This window comes from Protopterus annectens, chromosome 9.part0 (assembly GCF_019279795.1).
Source record: "Protopterus annectens isolate FY-2018-M chromosome 9.part0, PAN1.0, whole genome shotgun sequence".
Lineage (NCBI taxonomy): Eukaryota > Metazoa > Chordata > Ceratodontiformes > Protopteridae > Protopterus > Protopterus annectens.
The window spans coordinates 986,178,400-986,197,014 of NC_056743.1; the positions used below are offsets into that span (position 1 = coordinate 986,178,400).

The 18,615-nt window shown below is 40.5% G+C and overlaps 1 protein-coding gene across 1 annotated transcript in view; it reads right to left on the bottom strand.

Annotated features, from left to right (window-relative positions):
- ERBB3 (erb-b2 receptor tyrosine kinase 3) overlaps positions 1 to 18,615 on the bottom strand; it is a 708,562-nt gene that overhangs the window by 354,205 nt on the left and 335,742 nt on the right. The window contains exon 2 of the mRNA XM_044083747.1: positions 17,359 to 17,510. Within this exon, the coding sequence (XP_043939682.1) occupies positions 17,359 to 17,510 (152 nt within the window). The remainder of the gene's footprint in view (positions 1 to 17,358; positions 17,511 to 18,615) is intronic.

The following is an 18,615-nucleotide window of genomic DNA, read 5'->3' on the forward strand; positions in this document are numbered from 1 at the left end:
GTAACGGCGTTGGCTGCATGTTTTATACCCCTGACGACCTGACGTCATGGAAGAAGGGACAGCAACCGACGCAGGACCCAAGACTTTGTTAATCAGGCCGACTGAGGACTAATGCAAGCAGATAACCCACATGTGATGACTGCAACAGTGAAACACGAAGAACATCCACGTTTGCATGGTTTTGTGCACCAGGCAGTGCCGGTTAGCTACGGTTAAATTATTCCCGGCTCCACTAAGTCTCCTCTTCAGTTTTTCCCTTGAAACTAGTCTAACTCTCAACCTAAGCACTCAAATAGCATCCTACAGCCCAGCACTTGCTCAGACCTAACAGCAAGCACTAATATACCCTGACACTGATTGCCCAGCAGGGCAAGGCTCTTTACTCACCCCACACCAACCAAGCGACTAAGAAGCTCACCCTACTATTCAGGCAGGACCAAAGGGAAATTTCAGGTGTACTCTCCAGTCCAGCTGGTGAATCTGGGTATCCTGAGGCAATGTTACAACTGCCTCATGTACACAGACAACCCTTTCCTTCTACCACAAAACACTAACATATGTGAGACATGCAATTATACAGCCAAAATGGAAGCTAAGCTGTCTCCACCCAAGACTGGAACAGACAGTCAAGAGGAGAAGGTTAACACTTGCTCCAGCCGTACACAGACCTACTAAAACAGCACTGGCAAAAAAATACACATAAATACACAAAATCATACTCGGAGGCTCTAAATAAAAACCTGCAAAAGCATCAGAGACCTCAAAAGCAGACACCCAAACAACCTGCACCTCCCGTCACAAACCAGACAACACATAAAACACAAAATCAGTGTGCCGCACAATCACAGCCCTTAAGGCGAAATAACACACCTAACACACTAGTAATAGGTGACTCTAAAGTCAGGCATGCTGACGTCCCACTCACTAGGCTGGACAAGCAAAAGGTTACTGTTAGCTGCCAGTCGGGAGCCAGAATCCATCACATAACACAAGCACTCAGGGCACTACAGAATAAGTACAAATATGACTCTGCCATTGTTCATGTTGGTGTGAATGACCTGAGATGTACCTCCCTGGACTACTTGAAAAGAGACATGGAAGAGCTCTCTGATCATGTAGCCCAGGCTGGTATGACCCTGACCCTGAGTAGCATCCTGCCCTCACCAAGCATGATACCTCAGTATAAAGAAAAAACGATCAATTTCAATAATTGGCTAAGCTTCTGGTGTCATTCAAAGGGGATCCAGTGTCTGTCAGCCTGGGACAACATGCTCGACAAGCCGCGTTGCTTCACAAGAGACAACTTGCACCTGTCACCCCTAGGCTTTCGAATACTGGCCAAGGCTCTTGCTGCCCCCATACTGCCTTTTTTAGGCAAGGCTCAAAAGTCAACTCCACCTCCGTAAACAGCACAATTAACAAAAAACTGAGGGCTATGCTACTTAACGCCAGGAGTTTAAATCTCAAAATGCACACGCTCAAAGCACTCCTCAGTATGGAGAACGTCGACATCTGTGCAGTAACTGAAACCTGGTTCAAGGCTCCAGAGAGCACCCCAGCACTACCGGGCAACTCATACCACATATTTTGGCCACAGAACACGGACCGAAACACAAAAGGAGGGGGTGTATCTATTATTCATCAAGGATACCTACACCTCCAGGTTACTGGTGCAGCATGATACCTCTGAGATCATCCATGTGCAACTTACATTGGGCAAATCTGCAATGCAAATTGTGGCCTGCTACAGATCACCCTCCATGACCTAGGACCACCACTCCACCTTTCTGGAGACACTGGAAAACATGAAGGTCCTACCGAACACCCTGATATTGGATGATTTCAATTACCCTACCATTCACTGGGAAAATGACTTGAGTACAAACTCCCAGGCTCAGTACTTCCTGGAATTCATCAAATCAAATGCCCTGGATCAGCTGGTAAACTCCCCTACCAGAGGTGAAAACATATTGGACCTGGTCATCACCAACATGGGCAACAGGTGTTCCACACTGGAGGTCAACCGTCACTGGTTAGATCACACCATAAACTAATCACTTTGGATATCCACACCCCACCACCACCCCCAACTAAGGAAACCACAGTAAAAAACTTTTCTAAAGCAAACTTCACCTTACTTAAGACAGAGGTGGTAAGTTTCACAGCCCCCACGCTAAAGGATAACGCTGCCCAAGATGCAAAAACCTTTACAAATGCACTCTTTGAGCACCTACAAGGAAGCATGGATCGTGCCATCCCTAGAAAAACCAAGACTCACTCCTCTAAGAGAAGGAAACCAGTTTGGTGGACCCCTGCAATAAACAGGCTATACAATAGAAGGAGGAAACTAGTTCAGAAAAAAAGCAAATCCCAAGAAGGAAAGACATCCCTGATCAGTATCAGTAAGAAACTAAGGTCCCTCATGAAATCATCCAAGGCTAACTTCTAAAGAAAAATAGCTAAGGATTCAAAAGATAACCACAAAGCCTTCTTTAGCTATGTTAACAATCTAAGTGGCAACTTGCAGATATGCACTGAACTAGTGCAAAATAGCACAAAATATACTGAACCTACTGATATTGCCAACATCCTGGCAGATAGATTCATTGCAAACTTCACCCCCCCACCCCCAAAAGGGCCCACAACAATACCATAAAAGTGTAGTGTCCAAAAAAATCACAGACGCACAGGTGAAAACAGCCCTTTCAAAAGCCAAAAACACAGCGTCAATGGGACCAGATGGTGTCCCAGGCTGCGTCTTGCATGAACTACAGAACGAACTAACCCCCCCACCTAAACATGCTGTTCAACCTCAGCCTCTCCACAGGCTACGTGCCCATAGAATGGTGTAAAGCAACGGTTATTCCTCTGCACAAAGGAGGGGCCACAACTGACCCTGGTAACTATTGCCCCATAAGCCTGACTAGCCTGGTCTGCAAGGCTATGGAGCGCATCATCATGGAACTCATTAACAAAGACATTGGGAACCTCCAAACACTTGACCCGACCCATTTCAGCTTTGTTAAGGGCAGATCATGCCTACTAAACCTGGTTGACTTCTTCGAGGCAGTCACCAAGGCCATAGACAAGGGAAAGGTGGTTCACACAGCCTACCGTGACCTCGCAAAGGCTTTCAACACCATTCCCCACTCAGTTATTACAGAAAAACTCACCAGCCTGAACATAAACCCATACATCATGAGATGGGTTGCCAACTGGCTTACAGACAGAACTCACACGGTAAGAATAGCAGGCTCCAGGTCTAACTCTAAACCAGTCACAAGTGGTGTCCCGCAAGGCTCGGTCCTGGGACCCCTACTGTTCAGCATATACTTCTCAGAAATACAGGCAAACACAGGAGGATTATGGCTAACTAAGTTCGCTGATGGCTGCAAACTGGGAGCCATAATTGACTCTCCGGCTGACACGAACATCCTCCAAAAGGGTCTTACTGAGACGGACACCTGGTGTTAAAGTCATGGCCTCAAGCTAAATGCTAAAAAATGCATAGTCATCCCGTTTGGGAAAAACAAAACACCCACGAATTACCACATAGGTGGCAGCCGCCTTAATACAGAAGAGGTAATAAGAGATCTGGGGACCCAGGTAGATAGTAATCTCTCCTTTGACAATCACATTGCCAAAGTAGTTAGGAAATCCTTCTATGTGGCCCATCTAATTACTAAAGAGTTTGCATCTAGAAATAGAGATTATAGTGCCCCTCTACTCGTCACTCATTAGACCCATCTTAGAGTACAATGCCCCATTTGGGATGTACCTCACAAGACACTTCCAACTGCTGGAAAGACCACAAAAGTACCTCACCAAGAGGATTACTGGCCTCAAACATATGTTCTATGCAGCCCGACTGAAAAAGCTTCGGCTGTACTCAGTGGCATATCGCTTACTCAGAGGTGATCTCTGCCTGACTTACAAAGCCATGTCCATCTCAGAATTGATGGACATGCTCCACCTAAAGAAATCCAAGTCACTGTGAGGCATGCGCTCTAGTGAGCTAAACCTCGCCACAACAATAAATAGAACATGCTGGACGGATAGATTCCTGTCACAGAGACTCCCCATGCTTTGGAACAAAATTCCAGACTGCATTAGGCAAAGCCCCTCACTAACACTCTTCAAGAGAAACCTTGATGAGTGGATGGGTAACAGAAAATACACCCCTGGTATCACTTCATTGGCTCTGCTTGACAGAGGATCAGTTAATTAATCAATGGGGCAGCGAAAGCTGACACACTCTGGCTAGGCTTGTAAAAGCCCTCAGACAGATAGCCTAGTACCTAGCTATGAACCTATGAACAGTGTTATCACGGACAAAAGAGAGTTATGAGCAGCATTATAATCAACTTTCTCTTGCTCCTAAAATTCTGTATCAACCAGAAAAAAACCCTGCACTACAAAACCTACTTCTCCCACACTCTAGTAACAGGACTCTCCACTCCAGTACCAAATTCCTTCTCAAAGCAACTAAAGCTAATAATACAGCAGGGGAATCACTCTTCTCTAATGACATGTCTAAAATCTGGAACGCTCTACCTAGTCATATACCTACCATCCCTTCCTTACCACAGTTCAAGAGATCACTAAAAACTCACCTGAGTAACAATTAGCTGTGTTCCTGTAGTACTCCAGGCTAGATCCACCTCTACATTACTCTGCTCACTACTCATCTGACCTGACTGCTCATAGACTTTAAGTTGTACAAGAAATTATATAAAAAATATGCAAGACTTACAGTACACCAGAAATTGCATTCTATGCTATTCCAACTGACATTTGCATTATACATAAATTAGTAAGGCTTCTTATACTAATTATACTGTATACAGATATAGTTAAATAACTACACAGTAGGATAGATACCACAATACAGAGTACTGAGTTATTTACAAAGGCTGGAAAGCAAAAGGTTGATTTAATTACGAGATATAAATGAAATGAGTGGTAAAAGATTTAAGACAGGCGTACATAGAAGATGGGGTGGGTGAAAACAGAGTGATAAATGGTAACAGAGGAGAGCAGAAGTATAGGAGAAAAGGAAGAAGAAGCAAAGGTGTTACACTTGTCCTGGAGATGTACAGCTACAGAACCAGGATGTTGAGAGGTGTTTTTTAGATGTGTTTTGAATGTCTGTCAGTTCTAAAGACGCCTGAGAGCATGTGGGAGGGTATTCCAGAGGGTAACTACAGAACTTTAATATAAAGAGACTCCTGATGCCTTTTGTGCTTTAGTGATGGAGAGGAGGAGTTTCTCTTTAGAGCGAAGAACTTTGGTAGTGTGGTAGTGTTGAAGCATGCCTTTTAGTGCTGGATACTTATCAGGGTAGTATATACAAGTATCAGCTAGTAGTAGCTGATTATAGTGGAGGCGATATGTGAGTTCAGTCCAATTTAGTTCTTTAAGGGCAGAAAAGTGATGAGCTCTAAAGCAGAAAAGCAAGCTATTTTACTGAAGCATTGTTCCAGCTTTGTTTGTGTGGACATTTGTAGGTTAGTAAATAGTGGGGAAGCATACAATAGGATAAGAAGGTTGTAGACTTTAGCTATGGTTTCTCTGGTTCTGTCTGTAGGTGAGGTTTTGTTCTATATAAGAGGCCAAGTATTTAGTGTTTTTTAATAGGTTTGGAAGTATAGGTCAAATTTCAAGTTGTCATCAATTGTGACTCCTATCAGTTTGGTGTTAGGGACCTGTTCAATCAGGGTGTTATTCAAATAAATGATTTTGATAAGAGGTTTGCTTTGGGAGAATGTTTTTGTTGTGAAAAGTAGTAATTTTGTTTTTGGGAGATTAAGTAGGACAATGGTGCACAACATCCGGCCACGGGGCCAAATCCGGCCCTCGACGCAACACCATCGGCCCCCAGAGAGTAACCAAAAATTTAAAAAAAGTGAAAAAATGCTATGTCTTACTCCAGTCACGAAAACTTTCCAGCACGCTTACTTACCTAATTGACTGCAGTTGTGCACACCTCTAATTTTAGCTGCGGAAATAACTATTCTTTCTTGTTTATAACTTGTAGTCTGTAAACAGTAGTAACTTTCTGCAAGAGTTTGTAATAAGTCATGGCTGCAAGCCAGAATAAAGTTAAACGCAAAGTTGATATAGAAAACAGGCAATTTCATGACTGCTGTCTTAAGTAAAAATGCCAATCACCTGTACCTGTTGTTAACTAGTAATGACTTACTATGTTTTGAGGTGGCCCGCAGATGTATTAAGAATTTGTGCAGTGGCCCTCCGCACAAAAAGGTTGTGCACCACTGAAGTAGGAGTTATGAGTTGTCTAGCCAGAATTCTAAGGATGTAAAGGATTCTTGAGTGATTTCTTGAAGCTTTTGTAGGTTAGAGGCTGTGCAGATGACTGTGGACTCATCTGCGTATTGTGCAAGCGTGGAAGCAGTGTGTAGATCATTTATAAATATATTAAACAGGAGGGTCCACGTATGGATCCTTGTGGCACAACTACAGTCATGGGTAGAAAGTATTATTGCTGCCATTTGACTGCTTGAAATTTATCTGTTAGGTAGCACTTAAACCAGAAGAGGGAGGAGGGAGGGAGAGACCCAATAAGGAGAGTTTTAGTAATAGTTTATGGTGAGACACAGTGTTGAATGTTTTGGACAGGTCTAGGAGCAAGGGCAATATTAGGTTTCTGGTGTTTTTGTTTTTATTAATGGTATCAGCAAAGTGAAGTAAGGCAGTAGAGCACAAGTGGGTACATATAAACCTAAAAGTTCAACTGGCTCAAATCTATATAGCTATACTCCTTCCCTATCCTGGAATAAGCTTCCCTTGACCATCAGAATAATAACACAAACACACATTTAAAAAAGCTCTCAAAGAATATCTGTTTAACAAGTGGACATGTCACTGTAAAATCACTGCCTGAACTTTCTTAAATCTCAGTCTCCCTTACCTTTCTAACTACAGCCTCATTACTTCTCTTCTCCTTACTTCCTCTAAATTGCCCTATTTCTGGCTGCTATAACTCCTCTCCAGTACCTATATTTTTCTCATTCTATTGCTACTACACTTCTTATCTACATTACCTTTCACCTTCTCCCTGAATTTCTTCAAATTCTGTACTTCTTATCTCTGCTTTTTCTTTTTTCTCCTTCTTGATATTTATAATCTGTTTTCTTGTAAAGAGTATATACTTATTTTAGCAAATTCTGTACATTGTCAATTAAGATCATTATTGTTTGGGAGTAAGTGATTTCTATACTTATTCTCTTTTTATTATTGTATTTTTTGTACAAATTGTTGATTGTTTATTATTGTAAAACTGTACTGTTGTGGAGCATTTCTCCCCAGGCTTCCACTGAAAAAGGACTATGGCTCAGTTGGACTTTCCCAGTTAACAAATGTCAAATAAATAAATAGTGGTGCTATGGTTGGGATGAAAACCATGTTGTGTGTGGGAGACAAGATTGTTTAAAGTAAGGTATTGAAGTAACTGGGAATGGATACATTTTTCTAATATTTTTGATAATGGTGACAGGACGGCTATTGGTCTGATGTTGGATGAGTCAGCAGAGGGTCTTCCTTTATGAAGAAGATGTATGTATGTCTTCTTCCAAATAGCTGGGACTTGAGTTTCTAGAATAAATTTGTTTATTAGTACAGATATTGGATATGACAGAACTTCAGCTGTAATTTTTAGGATTTCATGAGGAAGACTGTCTGCAGCAGAGCTTGCAGTTTTTAGTTTTAGGAAATATTTTCTTATGCTGGAGAGGGGGGCAGGTTTGAGTGGGAAACAAGCTTCCATAGGGTTTTGTTGGTGGTGGGAAAGGATAATTCTCAGTAGGGTAATTTCTACCATATTTGGTAGAGGAATGAAACAGCTGTTTTACAGTCTACATTGAGTCCCCTACTGAAAAGGTTCTTGAGATGTTGGATGAAAAGGGAAAAACAAACAGCATCTCATTTCCTAATAGGACATTGGGGTGTTAGGTCCTCACTGAGGCATATCTCTTAATAAATGACTTCATTGCTGCTATCCTCCATGACATACCTACTACACCATAGCCAAGTTGAGAGAGTGCATGCTAACCTGGGAGGTGAGGATGTAAATGTATAGCACTTTATCTTCGACAGTCTTGTTCTGTATCTCCTTAGCCTTGTCCGTCAGATAGTACAAGAGAATCCCCTGGAACGTCAACAGACAAACTGGTTTAGTGATTCAGAACTCTGAAGGCCAAGGTGGCAGAAGTCTAGACTTTCTTCCTAAAGCAGTCCAGTAGTTTACTTTCCCTGGACTGGGATTCTTGGTTGTTGCCACACTAGACTCCTTGTTGGAATCCATGGGCATAACACCATACATGGATCAGCATATTGATTCTTGTACATTTACATACATGACTCCACAACTTTGTAACAGTGGCTGGGAGTTCTGGAAGTGAGGGTGTGGGATTATGGCTCCAAAGATATACTGGTGAATGCATCCTCCAAGGCTTCAAATAATGAAACTTAGAAGTTCTCTTATAATGGGTGGGACCTCTTCCCATTTGCCCCAGGCCCCTTACAAGATGCAATAATGTTCACTTATATGGCATCAGAATAGTCCCTAGATTGCCCATTTGAAGAACTCTTTCATCCTACTGTAAATGTCTCCCAAAGAGAAATTCTCTGGCTAGGGAAGCGGAGGATGAAATGTCCTCAGTATCTAACATATAGGAAAACTGGAAGGACATCTGGTCTACACAGACCAGTGCATCCTCCTTATAATATTCAGAGGAGTTTGATTCCCTGGAAAGATGCTTCCCTTTACCATTTTAGCTAGGAAATCATGACACTGTTGGCTGCTCTGGTGATTGCTGCAGGTTCTTAAGAAAAAATACAAAGTCCTCAGTCAACATTATTGGGTCTTGTGAGGGGCCTGGGGAAAACGGGAGGTGGTACCACCCATTTTAAGCTGAGGTAAAATGTCAGACATCTGAGAGTTGGACAACTTGGCCCTGCCTTTTGGCAGTAACTGCCGGCTTTGTGGTCCACAGCTGCAGGTAGATGCCAATGATTTCTGTTTTTAAACAATGCATTTCCTCACATACCAAAACTGAGGGTTTACCATTGTCACCCTTGGTTACCAAAATAAATAATGTCAGAACAAGATACCTGAGAAAAGGCATTCAGTCTGATAAACTGACGCATGTTCTTTGGCTCAGGAGGCTATGTCTCCATTTGAATGCAGGTCAGCCTCCAGAAGGGCACCACCAGAGGCCTAATTTCTACTAGGCTTCAGATTCAGGGGCTGTGAAAGTGCCTTACTGGACCCAATACCCTTGAGCCAAAGATAGTCTTCATACTTAACAGATGCATCATTAGATTTCCTTCTCTCTTAGAAGTATCTCTTTTTTTTTTTTAAGCACAATATCCACAGATAACTTGGAAACACCATGCTGGCCCTGGACAAATCAATCAGCCTCTTCAGATTTAGACAGTCCTGAAGGGATCTAGCTCTCCACTGGCTGGTCTTCTGGTCGAACCCTGCACACTGGAGACAAAAGGCAATGTTGTGCTCCACCCTAAAGAGAAAAAAAAAGCACTGGCCATGAAAGTATTTGTCCATGATTTTCTTCCAACAAATAATGCAGTTATTAACTGTAGAAACTGACATCTATATCCCTGATGCATGAAATTCATTAGTTATAATAAAAAAATATAGAATAAGACCATTACAATGGTAGGTGAATGGACAAGTATTATGAAAATACAAGGTACAGGGTTTAATTCTCAACTTTGGAAAATAAACTGGCTAGGCTTAAAATGGGCCATAGAGGCAAGTAGCCTAGTAATTACCTATGAACCTAAAATGGGTTTGGAGTAACTAGAGATAGGAAAGGAATTATGTGCTTACTGTGAAAGGTCTAGGTATTTAGATAGTATATGCACTATACCACAGCCTAAGGTACCCATTCTAGAATACCCATAAGGATACTCATTGTATAACATTCTAAATAACTCTTATACCATACCAAACTATTTACACATAGTACCATATACTATATCATGCTATGAAATATCTGATGGCAGGGTAGATTTGTTAGCCAGGCAGTGAACTCCAGTACAGCAGTCCAGCTACACTTTTAAATAAGTGCTACTGATCAGACTCTTGTGTTATTTATACACTGTGTCACACTATAAGTTACACACTACACCACTTGGTAAAGATCACATAGTAGGGAGAAGACAACACTAACAAAACAACTCTGTTTCATTAGAGATATTTTGCAGAAGCCTGAACAAGCCATACATCCTAACAGCATATAATTTGTTTCCAACTGATAGTTTTCTCTGCTGAAGTATAAGTTGAAGATGCAGAGTGGACAGCTTCATTAATATATGTGAACATGTTACTTCATAGAGGGAGTTGTTGAAGACTGAAGAAGCCTTCCTGAAGAAGGCATGAACAGTGAACAAGTTCAAGAATGCATAACACAGGCATAAGGCCACTGTTACAAGAACTGCGTACATAGGGTGAGGGGTGGAGGACATGCCGTTAAATAAGCAGATAAGTGAAACTTCAGGTTGGACATTAAATAGTGGTCAAATTAAGTGGTCCATACTGTATTCATCTGCTGCTAAAAATCTGTGTTTCTTTGAATGTTGTGGTTTGGCTACTTTTCCCTAATAAATGCATGGCTACAGACCTTTCCTACAGGTTGTGTTTGTACTTTTACCATTCCTTTTCAGAGCTACAGGCTAAAGTGATGAAGGGCACATGTGTAGCAAGCCTAGGTCATCCGCACACCAAAGCCTGGAATTAGAGATGCCATTATGCCTGTCATTGACATGTCTCTCAGTGTCACCTATTAAGGGAAAACTCAACATCTGCCTGCCCAGAGGCTCTTGCTGGTCCAAGAGCACTGAAACCAGCATGGTATGCTGGAGGTCTTGGGTTTGAGTCCCAAGTGAGAGCTAGCATTATCCTTTTACTTCTATGACTCTAGCAGTGCCTACACAGAGGGCTTTCTGTGTATGTGTGTGTTTGTGTGTTTAGGTGTGTTTGTAATGTCACCTACAGAGAATCCTGCTAGAAAAACTATACTACATCTCACAGTAGCTACAGGCTCTTCCCAAAGTGCTGCTCATATGCAGCCTATGGCAACTTTGCTGAGTTAGCTTGAGGCTTAAACTACTTTTACTTCTCTCAACAGAGAAATGTTTGGATGACAAGATTGGGTCTGGTAACTGCTAAGATTTACTCCCCTGCCAAGCTGCCGTCTAAATCTGCCAGGTAATATTTTAATTTATTTGGCATTTCCTTCAACTTAGAACACATTCAGAGCATTAAGACATACACATTCAAGAATAATGTAAACTGAAAATAAACACATACAAAAGTACAACTGGGAAACAGCTTCACTCCCCAGTGCAAGATGTAGAATCCTGAAATTTAAAGAAATTATCTTCCCATCTTGACAAACAGTAATAAACACCTATTAAACAAATAAAAAAGTCAGCTTTCTTAAGCCTCCTGCAGAAGGTTTTTTTCCCTGTTCATTGAAGTCCCACCACTTAACAACAACCAGCATAGATATGCAATACTCATCCCCCCAGGCTTGATCTGTCTTCAGCTCAGGGTCAAGCTGTACAGGCTGCAGCACGTTTCACCTTCTTGCAAACAAGATTTTACTGATGTCCTGGAATCACTTTTCATTATCGACTCACACTAGTGGGATGAGTTTTGAGGCACTAGGACCTTGTGGGACATAGAACTTTTTCAAGAGGGGAACACTAATTTAAGCCACATGGAAGTAGAGAGGGTACTGGCACAGAGACTTCACCACCTGCTACCCTACACTGCAGATCCTCACTTTATTCATTATTTAAACAGCGGCGATACCCCTAATGCTCACGCACTGCTAGTGATCAGAATTTTATTTATCTACATTTGCTAATCTATATGTGCCATTTAAACCACAAGATGACATACTCAAGCTGAGCCATGATAGTATTTATGGCTACTGCTCCAATATGACCAAGACAACTTCACGCCAACCATATCCTGCTGATTTCTATATACTTCATAGGTGCTATGGAACCTTTAACATCCACCTGAACTTCTACTGATGAAAAAAATACAGAAAGGATCTTAATTTAATATCCCACTTGAATGAGAGTTGTCTATATTTCCAGATATTCATCCCTGTTGTAGACATAGGGAACCTTCTTAAATAAATTGCTACAGCAGTGGGACTAAGTCGGACACCTTGTTTGCATTTAGGGAAGAGTTCTGAAAGTGGGTGAGCCTGTCTCTGGCAGAGAAATGCTAATCAATCACTAAAGCACATAAAAAAAAACAGGCTCTTTCTGGACTCCAACTGAAATAACTGACTTTCTCTTTGTACCTAAACTACAGGCAGTTTATTCAAGCAAAAACAGAAACTGCACTGATCCTGGTCTCCCTTTGCACTACCTTATGTGACTTCTAAAAAACCTCTGCAAGACCAAGAGAAATCTCATAGTCCTTCAATGTCAGCCTACTCAGCAACACTGAATCAGAGGAACTATTAATTTTAGTAAGGCATTTAACTTAGGACAGCAGAAGGCACAGCTTCACTTGTTCCAGAAGAGCTAATAGTAAATAAGTTTGTTCAAGCATATCTTGTGTATTCTGGTCTGTACTTGTGACTTGCCTCTATTTTAAAGATTTTACAGAACCCCTAAGTCAGTCACATGAGTACAAACAAATTCATACCATCAGCATTCCATCCTCAGGTTCTCCCAGTAGTGGTAAATAACACATAAAATACTCTTTCCTTCTCAGTGTTACCCCTCCTCAGCAGATTATCATGACTTCCATCTCCTTTATGGGAAGTGAAGCCACTTATCACAGCCTTCAAACAAAGGACACTTGAAAACTCATGAAAGTAAATCTTCATAATATGTTGCAAATGCAAGTTTGCTTATTTATTTTTAAAGACTGATGGCCCTAGTGAAGTTCACTACAAAACAAACCCCCCTAAAGAAGATCACACTACACCTTAACAAACAATGATCAGTGACCCATGATCTGTTGAGGTGAGGGAGGATGGGGTGGTTAGTAGACTGCCGTCTACAAACAGTACAGGTCTACTCTCTTCCTTGTCACATTAGAACTTACAACGGGTTGAAGCTGTACAACTGGAAAATTTGTATTCCAGGGACAGAGGGGCTTAAGTTAAATAATTTGCATGAGCTGCGCTAGCATAAGAGGGTGTTACCAAGGTGTCTTACCAGGCAGCTGCCCTTTTTAGAGACACCACTCTGGCTGAACTGGATGACTGTAACAGAGCTATAATTATAAAAAGAAAAAGTACGGTCTTATTTGAAGGGAGGTCAGAGAAGTGGGGAAATTGTGTCTTAAACTATCTCTAAGATTCAGGTTTTGTTTTCAGATCCCCTTTGCTGTGACAAAAGGCCCCTTCTAATGCATTGTAACTTTAAAATAAGGAAGTATTAAGAGCTGTACCTGATCCAGTTAAGAGTGTTGTACCGTCAATCTCATTTTTTCAGAAAATGAACGTGCGCATTCCGTTATTTCGGTGTTAACAGGATCATAAAATTTTATTATGACGGAGCAAAGGATTTCAGGCTTTTAAAACAGCTGCTTGTGTACCATCTGTTATCCAAAAGAAAGAGCTGGCTAAAGTAAGTTACATTTTTAATGCTGGAAACCCACTGCCTGTCATTTCATGGGACCATATAAAAACATGGTCTTCCACTTTCATGCCTTAGGATTTAGAATCTCTCTGAGTCCTGACACTACAAAAGTAATTAAGTGAAGTTAGTTCAGGGATGGGCACATTCCTAAAACACAGGATAAAATATAATTATGGACTCACCTAGACATGCTTGCATGTTCAGTCTTAGCTATTCAAGGTTTTTTTTGGCTGTAATTAGCTTTGCATGGATGGTTCCTTTGCCTCTCAAGTCCGAGGATCAGTTCTAAGTTATGATTACTGGCTCTGTGAAATTTGTATATTTTCCTTGCTTCTCTGTAATTTTTCTGTGTGTACTATGGTTTCTTCTCAATTCCCACATAAGTGCTGGTTGACTGGCTGCTCTAAAGTATCCTTACAGCACTGGTTATAACTGAAAAAGGTTTGAGGACTAGTTAACTTGTTTGGTTAAAGAAAGAATAAATGGATGAATAAAATAAATTAAATGAATAAATGTATATAAAAGTCGATAACATATCTACTCATTAAGTTTCTGTGGTGGGGTGGTGGTAATTATAACTAATGAGACCACTTGGGTCTTGCACCGTATAAGTAACTGTAAACGTTTTGCATTTATGGGTAAAACTGTACAACTATTCGGGAAAACACTTTAGGAATTCTAAAAGAATGCTCGATCTCCTACAGACTGCTGCATGGCAATCTATGCCTAGCCTACAAGGCATTCTCTAATCCCACACTTACAGATTTGATGCACATCTGCAAAACAAATAGCATCAGAAATGCCTGTTTTAAGGACCTAAACCTCATATTCGAAATAAACAGGATATACCAAAGGGACATTTATGTGTCTGAAAGATTACCTCTTCTCTGGAACAGACTTCTCATCCATGTGATGCAAAGCTCATCCCTAACCATATTCAAATGTAACTTGGACCAATGGATGGGAAACCACAAAATTAGCCCTGGTTTGGCACCTACATCCGTAACAGACAGGGGCAGCTTGTGAATGCTTATTATGTACAAGCTTATATCACAACTTATACAATTCCTTGTGATATTGACACATATCAGCAATAGATTGGAAAATTTGGGGTAAGCTTGGCTAGGCATAGAATGGTTCTTGCACTGATAGCCTAGTAACCACCTATGAACCAATGAACACAGATTGAGAAAGATGGACAGGAATGTCAATTAAAGCAAAAGAAAGCAAAGAATGCACAAGAAAATTGTCAGCATTTTAGTCAACAAGATAAAGTAAACTAAAACTAAATACACTGGCTGGCATGCCTCAAACTAGCAAAATTCCCTAGTCTCTCACCATCAAAGATATTAACAACAGTCAATTAGAGGCATAACAACAGTCCATTAGAGGCAATAGCTTCCTTCAAATAGCTCAGGATTGACGTAGACCAATCCCTCAACTTTCAAATCCACATATATAAAACTAGAAACAAAATTAGTACTCTTCTCTTCTGGACCAGGAAAATTTCCTTATCTTCCTGCTCCAGCTAGAACAGCAATAGGTAAAGGAGTCCTTCTAGATCAGCTTGCAGACTTTCCATCATAGCCAGTACCTCCAACAAAAAACTGTCAGGTCTATAAACTATCTCTAACAAATCATAATTTTTACCACAAACTCCCAACCTATGAGCACCACTGCACCAGTCTTGCCAAAACCTACGTGCTCCCCATAAAATACACAGCTGACCTTCTTCTCAGATCATCTCGCTCTTCACGTTGATAAAGTTCAGTTAAACTCAGTTGCTCCTCTTACAGCAAAACTCATCACTCCCCAAGGTTCTCTCAAACAAACTCTACCCTGCAGACCCCACAAGTCAAACTTCAGTGTACCAACTATTATTTCTAGATTTGTTTTTGCACCAAAACTGTGGGAATCACTGCCATCATGCCTAAAGTTTCTATCCTCCTACTCTAATTTCAGAGCGTAACTCAAATCCTACCTACGTAACAAATCTCAATGTAGGTACAGCCCTATGGTTCACATCACTCAACCACTAACACCCTCTGCAATTCTTGCCTTACTCTCCTCTTAATCATGTCTGTTCTTTAGGTCATATCCGCATTCGTCCTTGGTGCAGATAATGTTTTGTTAACATTATAAGACATTTCTGCCTAGAAGGATTGTCACGTTTTAATGTTAAACATGTTTCTGATGTTTTGCTATAATACTGATTGTATTTATCTGTATACCCGTGATTGTATTCATCCAGGCTGTGCCTGAAGATGGTAATTTTTAATCAGTGCAGTACTCTGCTAAACAAGCATAAATAAATAAAACTAAACTTTTCATATATGCATATGGCACTAAAACTTGATAAAATGGATAGGGGTGGTAGGGTGGTCAGAAAAAGGGTGACAATGAAAAGGTAGAGCGTCTAAATGAACACTTACAATCAGTATTCACAAAGAAGAAGCAAGGAGACTTTTATCATTCCCCATCAGTAGAACTACCTTTGTAGTTTCTAGTCTTTTTACCAAATAAAGGTTCCTAAAATAACTCTACAAGTTAAAGGTAGACATGACAACAGAGACCTGGTGAGAGTCACTGTAGAATTATTAAGGGACTGAGGGGAGTAGGGTTGCCACGTTTTCAGATGGCCAAAGTGGGACAATTGTGGTACAAACATCAGATTTTGCAGGCCAAAACATACCCACGGCCAGTACAAGGGACAGAACTTCACTTTTTTGCCTAAATAAAAGCTTATTCTTGTAGCATTTTAGTTGTTTATTCTGTTTCTTATAACATTTAGGTGTTTCAGATGCAGAATAACTGTTTTATGCAACTATTACATAAAATATAGGAAATAATTTTGCCCTAATATTTCAGGACAGTTGCCATTCTTACAATATTTTTGCAGGACACAACTGCTCAAAGAGGGACTGTCCCTCACAAAGTGGGACAGGTGGTAACCCTAGAGGGGAGAACTGGTAATGCCAATACAAACCCTTTCTTACTGACTGGAAAAATACTTCATTCCTATTTGTCTTTTGCCATCTCTTACATTTACTCTGCATTATCAAAAAAATGTCAGTAGGTAGAAAAAAAGGACCGTGTCATTTTTCATTACTTTCATGCATTTATACTTATGGTTTCTTTTTAACAATTATCATTCGCTCTAGTATTATGTAAATTGCTTAGTTCTTGACTTTTCTTAAACACAATTCCTTTTCCTCTTGAACATTTTCTGCATGTATTGTTCCCATAAATTCCATTTATTTCTAAGTAATTTGCTCCTTCCCTTTCCTAAACACGCCCCAATTCTTTTATCTTTTATTTATACAATATTCAGTACTTCAGTTACAGCAGGTTTAGATTTTAATTTCCATTTTCTAGAAATTGCTTTTGTGGTTTAAAACATGAGAATTTCATAAAGGTGTTTAAAAAATTGTCAGTGAGGCGAAAAACATCTATAAGGAGCAAGACAAACAACACCAGCAATGTGTTCAGGTGTTCAGAGGTGAAGGTGTGAATCACAACCATCATTAATGGTACTGCATAATTAATTATCCTTCTTTTCAATAAGTATTTTTATTATTTTATGACAGGCCCAACTCTTTGGACCTCAGAAATAGGTTTCTTTCATCATTTTCATGAGAATGTCATTATTTCCCGCAGATCCTCCACATAACAAGGGTTCCTGTGTTGCGTTTATACCTTAAGGAAGGAGATGTTGCGTTTCTGATCTATCTGCGTTATTTCTAAGTTCCCCATGATGATCTCACATGATGTGTACATTTTTTCCATTGCCTGGAACTGATAATCAACATTTTCTGACACACTTAGACGGTTCTCTGTGCCACTGCATACTGAAGAGAGAAGAAACAAAAGAAAAGGGTTAGAAAGATTCTACTACACAGCTTGATTAATCTCAAACATTTAATATATAATGCCTTTATTTATTTATTTTTTTTGTTTTGTTAAATCTTTTTCATTATAGAAGCTCACACTGACATTAAGCTATCTCTCATGAGAGAGAAAATGCAGTTGTTATGTCACAGGTATCCTATGACTTCTTGTTAGGTGCTACACCCCACCTTCTCTATGCAAATAGTGTAGGAAGTTATGACTGAAGAGTGCTTCCACATACCAATTACCCCCTTGGCCCATAGCCAAACACTGTGTTCCACTTTCTCAAACCTCACAGACTGCATGCACCTCACTGTCAGGGGCTAGTCAGTAGCTTCTATGAGAAAAGGCTCCTGTGGTGAAGGATTCTCCTCCCTTCTCTCTCTCTGGAAAAGGACTTCTGGCCTCTGATTGCTCAGTCCTCACCCATCTTACCCAGTCAACTCTCCATAGGTCACAGTTTGAAGACATTACCGATATACACATACAATTGTCTCTGTGTCTTACCAAGACATTCAAAATCCTAATTTTATTACTTAAAATAAAAAAAATGATTTACATGAGCACTCTCTACTGTATGCACCCTTTAACAAATGTGTTTCTGTATTTTAAATTTCTCACCAACCCTGTATTTTGCTCATCATGACAGCAAAGTTCTCCTGTCCTATCATCCCCCCTGCTGTCCCTGCACATGAAATTGCTCATCCTGGAACGACACTGTCAGTCAATGAATGTGGCCTTACTAATCACCACATTGTGCCATGTGCTGTTTTAAGGATGGACAGCTCCCTGTAAGTGGGGGAGAGACTGTTTTGCTGCCAGAAGATCAATGAATGACTGAGTCTGAAGCATGCAGAAAGGAGCCCTGACCCATATTTTTCTTCTTAATTCACATTTTTCTCCTCATGTTTGCTTACCATTCATCAATTGACTGATGGCAAGAAACAGTAACAGAAGGTCATAATACAAGCAGCCATCATTTTTTTCTGGCCCTAACAGCCCTTGATCCCCATGGAAGCTTAATACTGGTATTCTACAATGCTGACACATGGGCACTGTGATGGC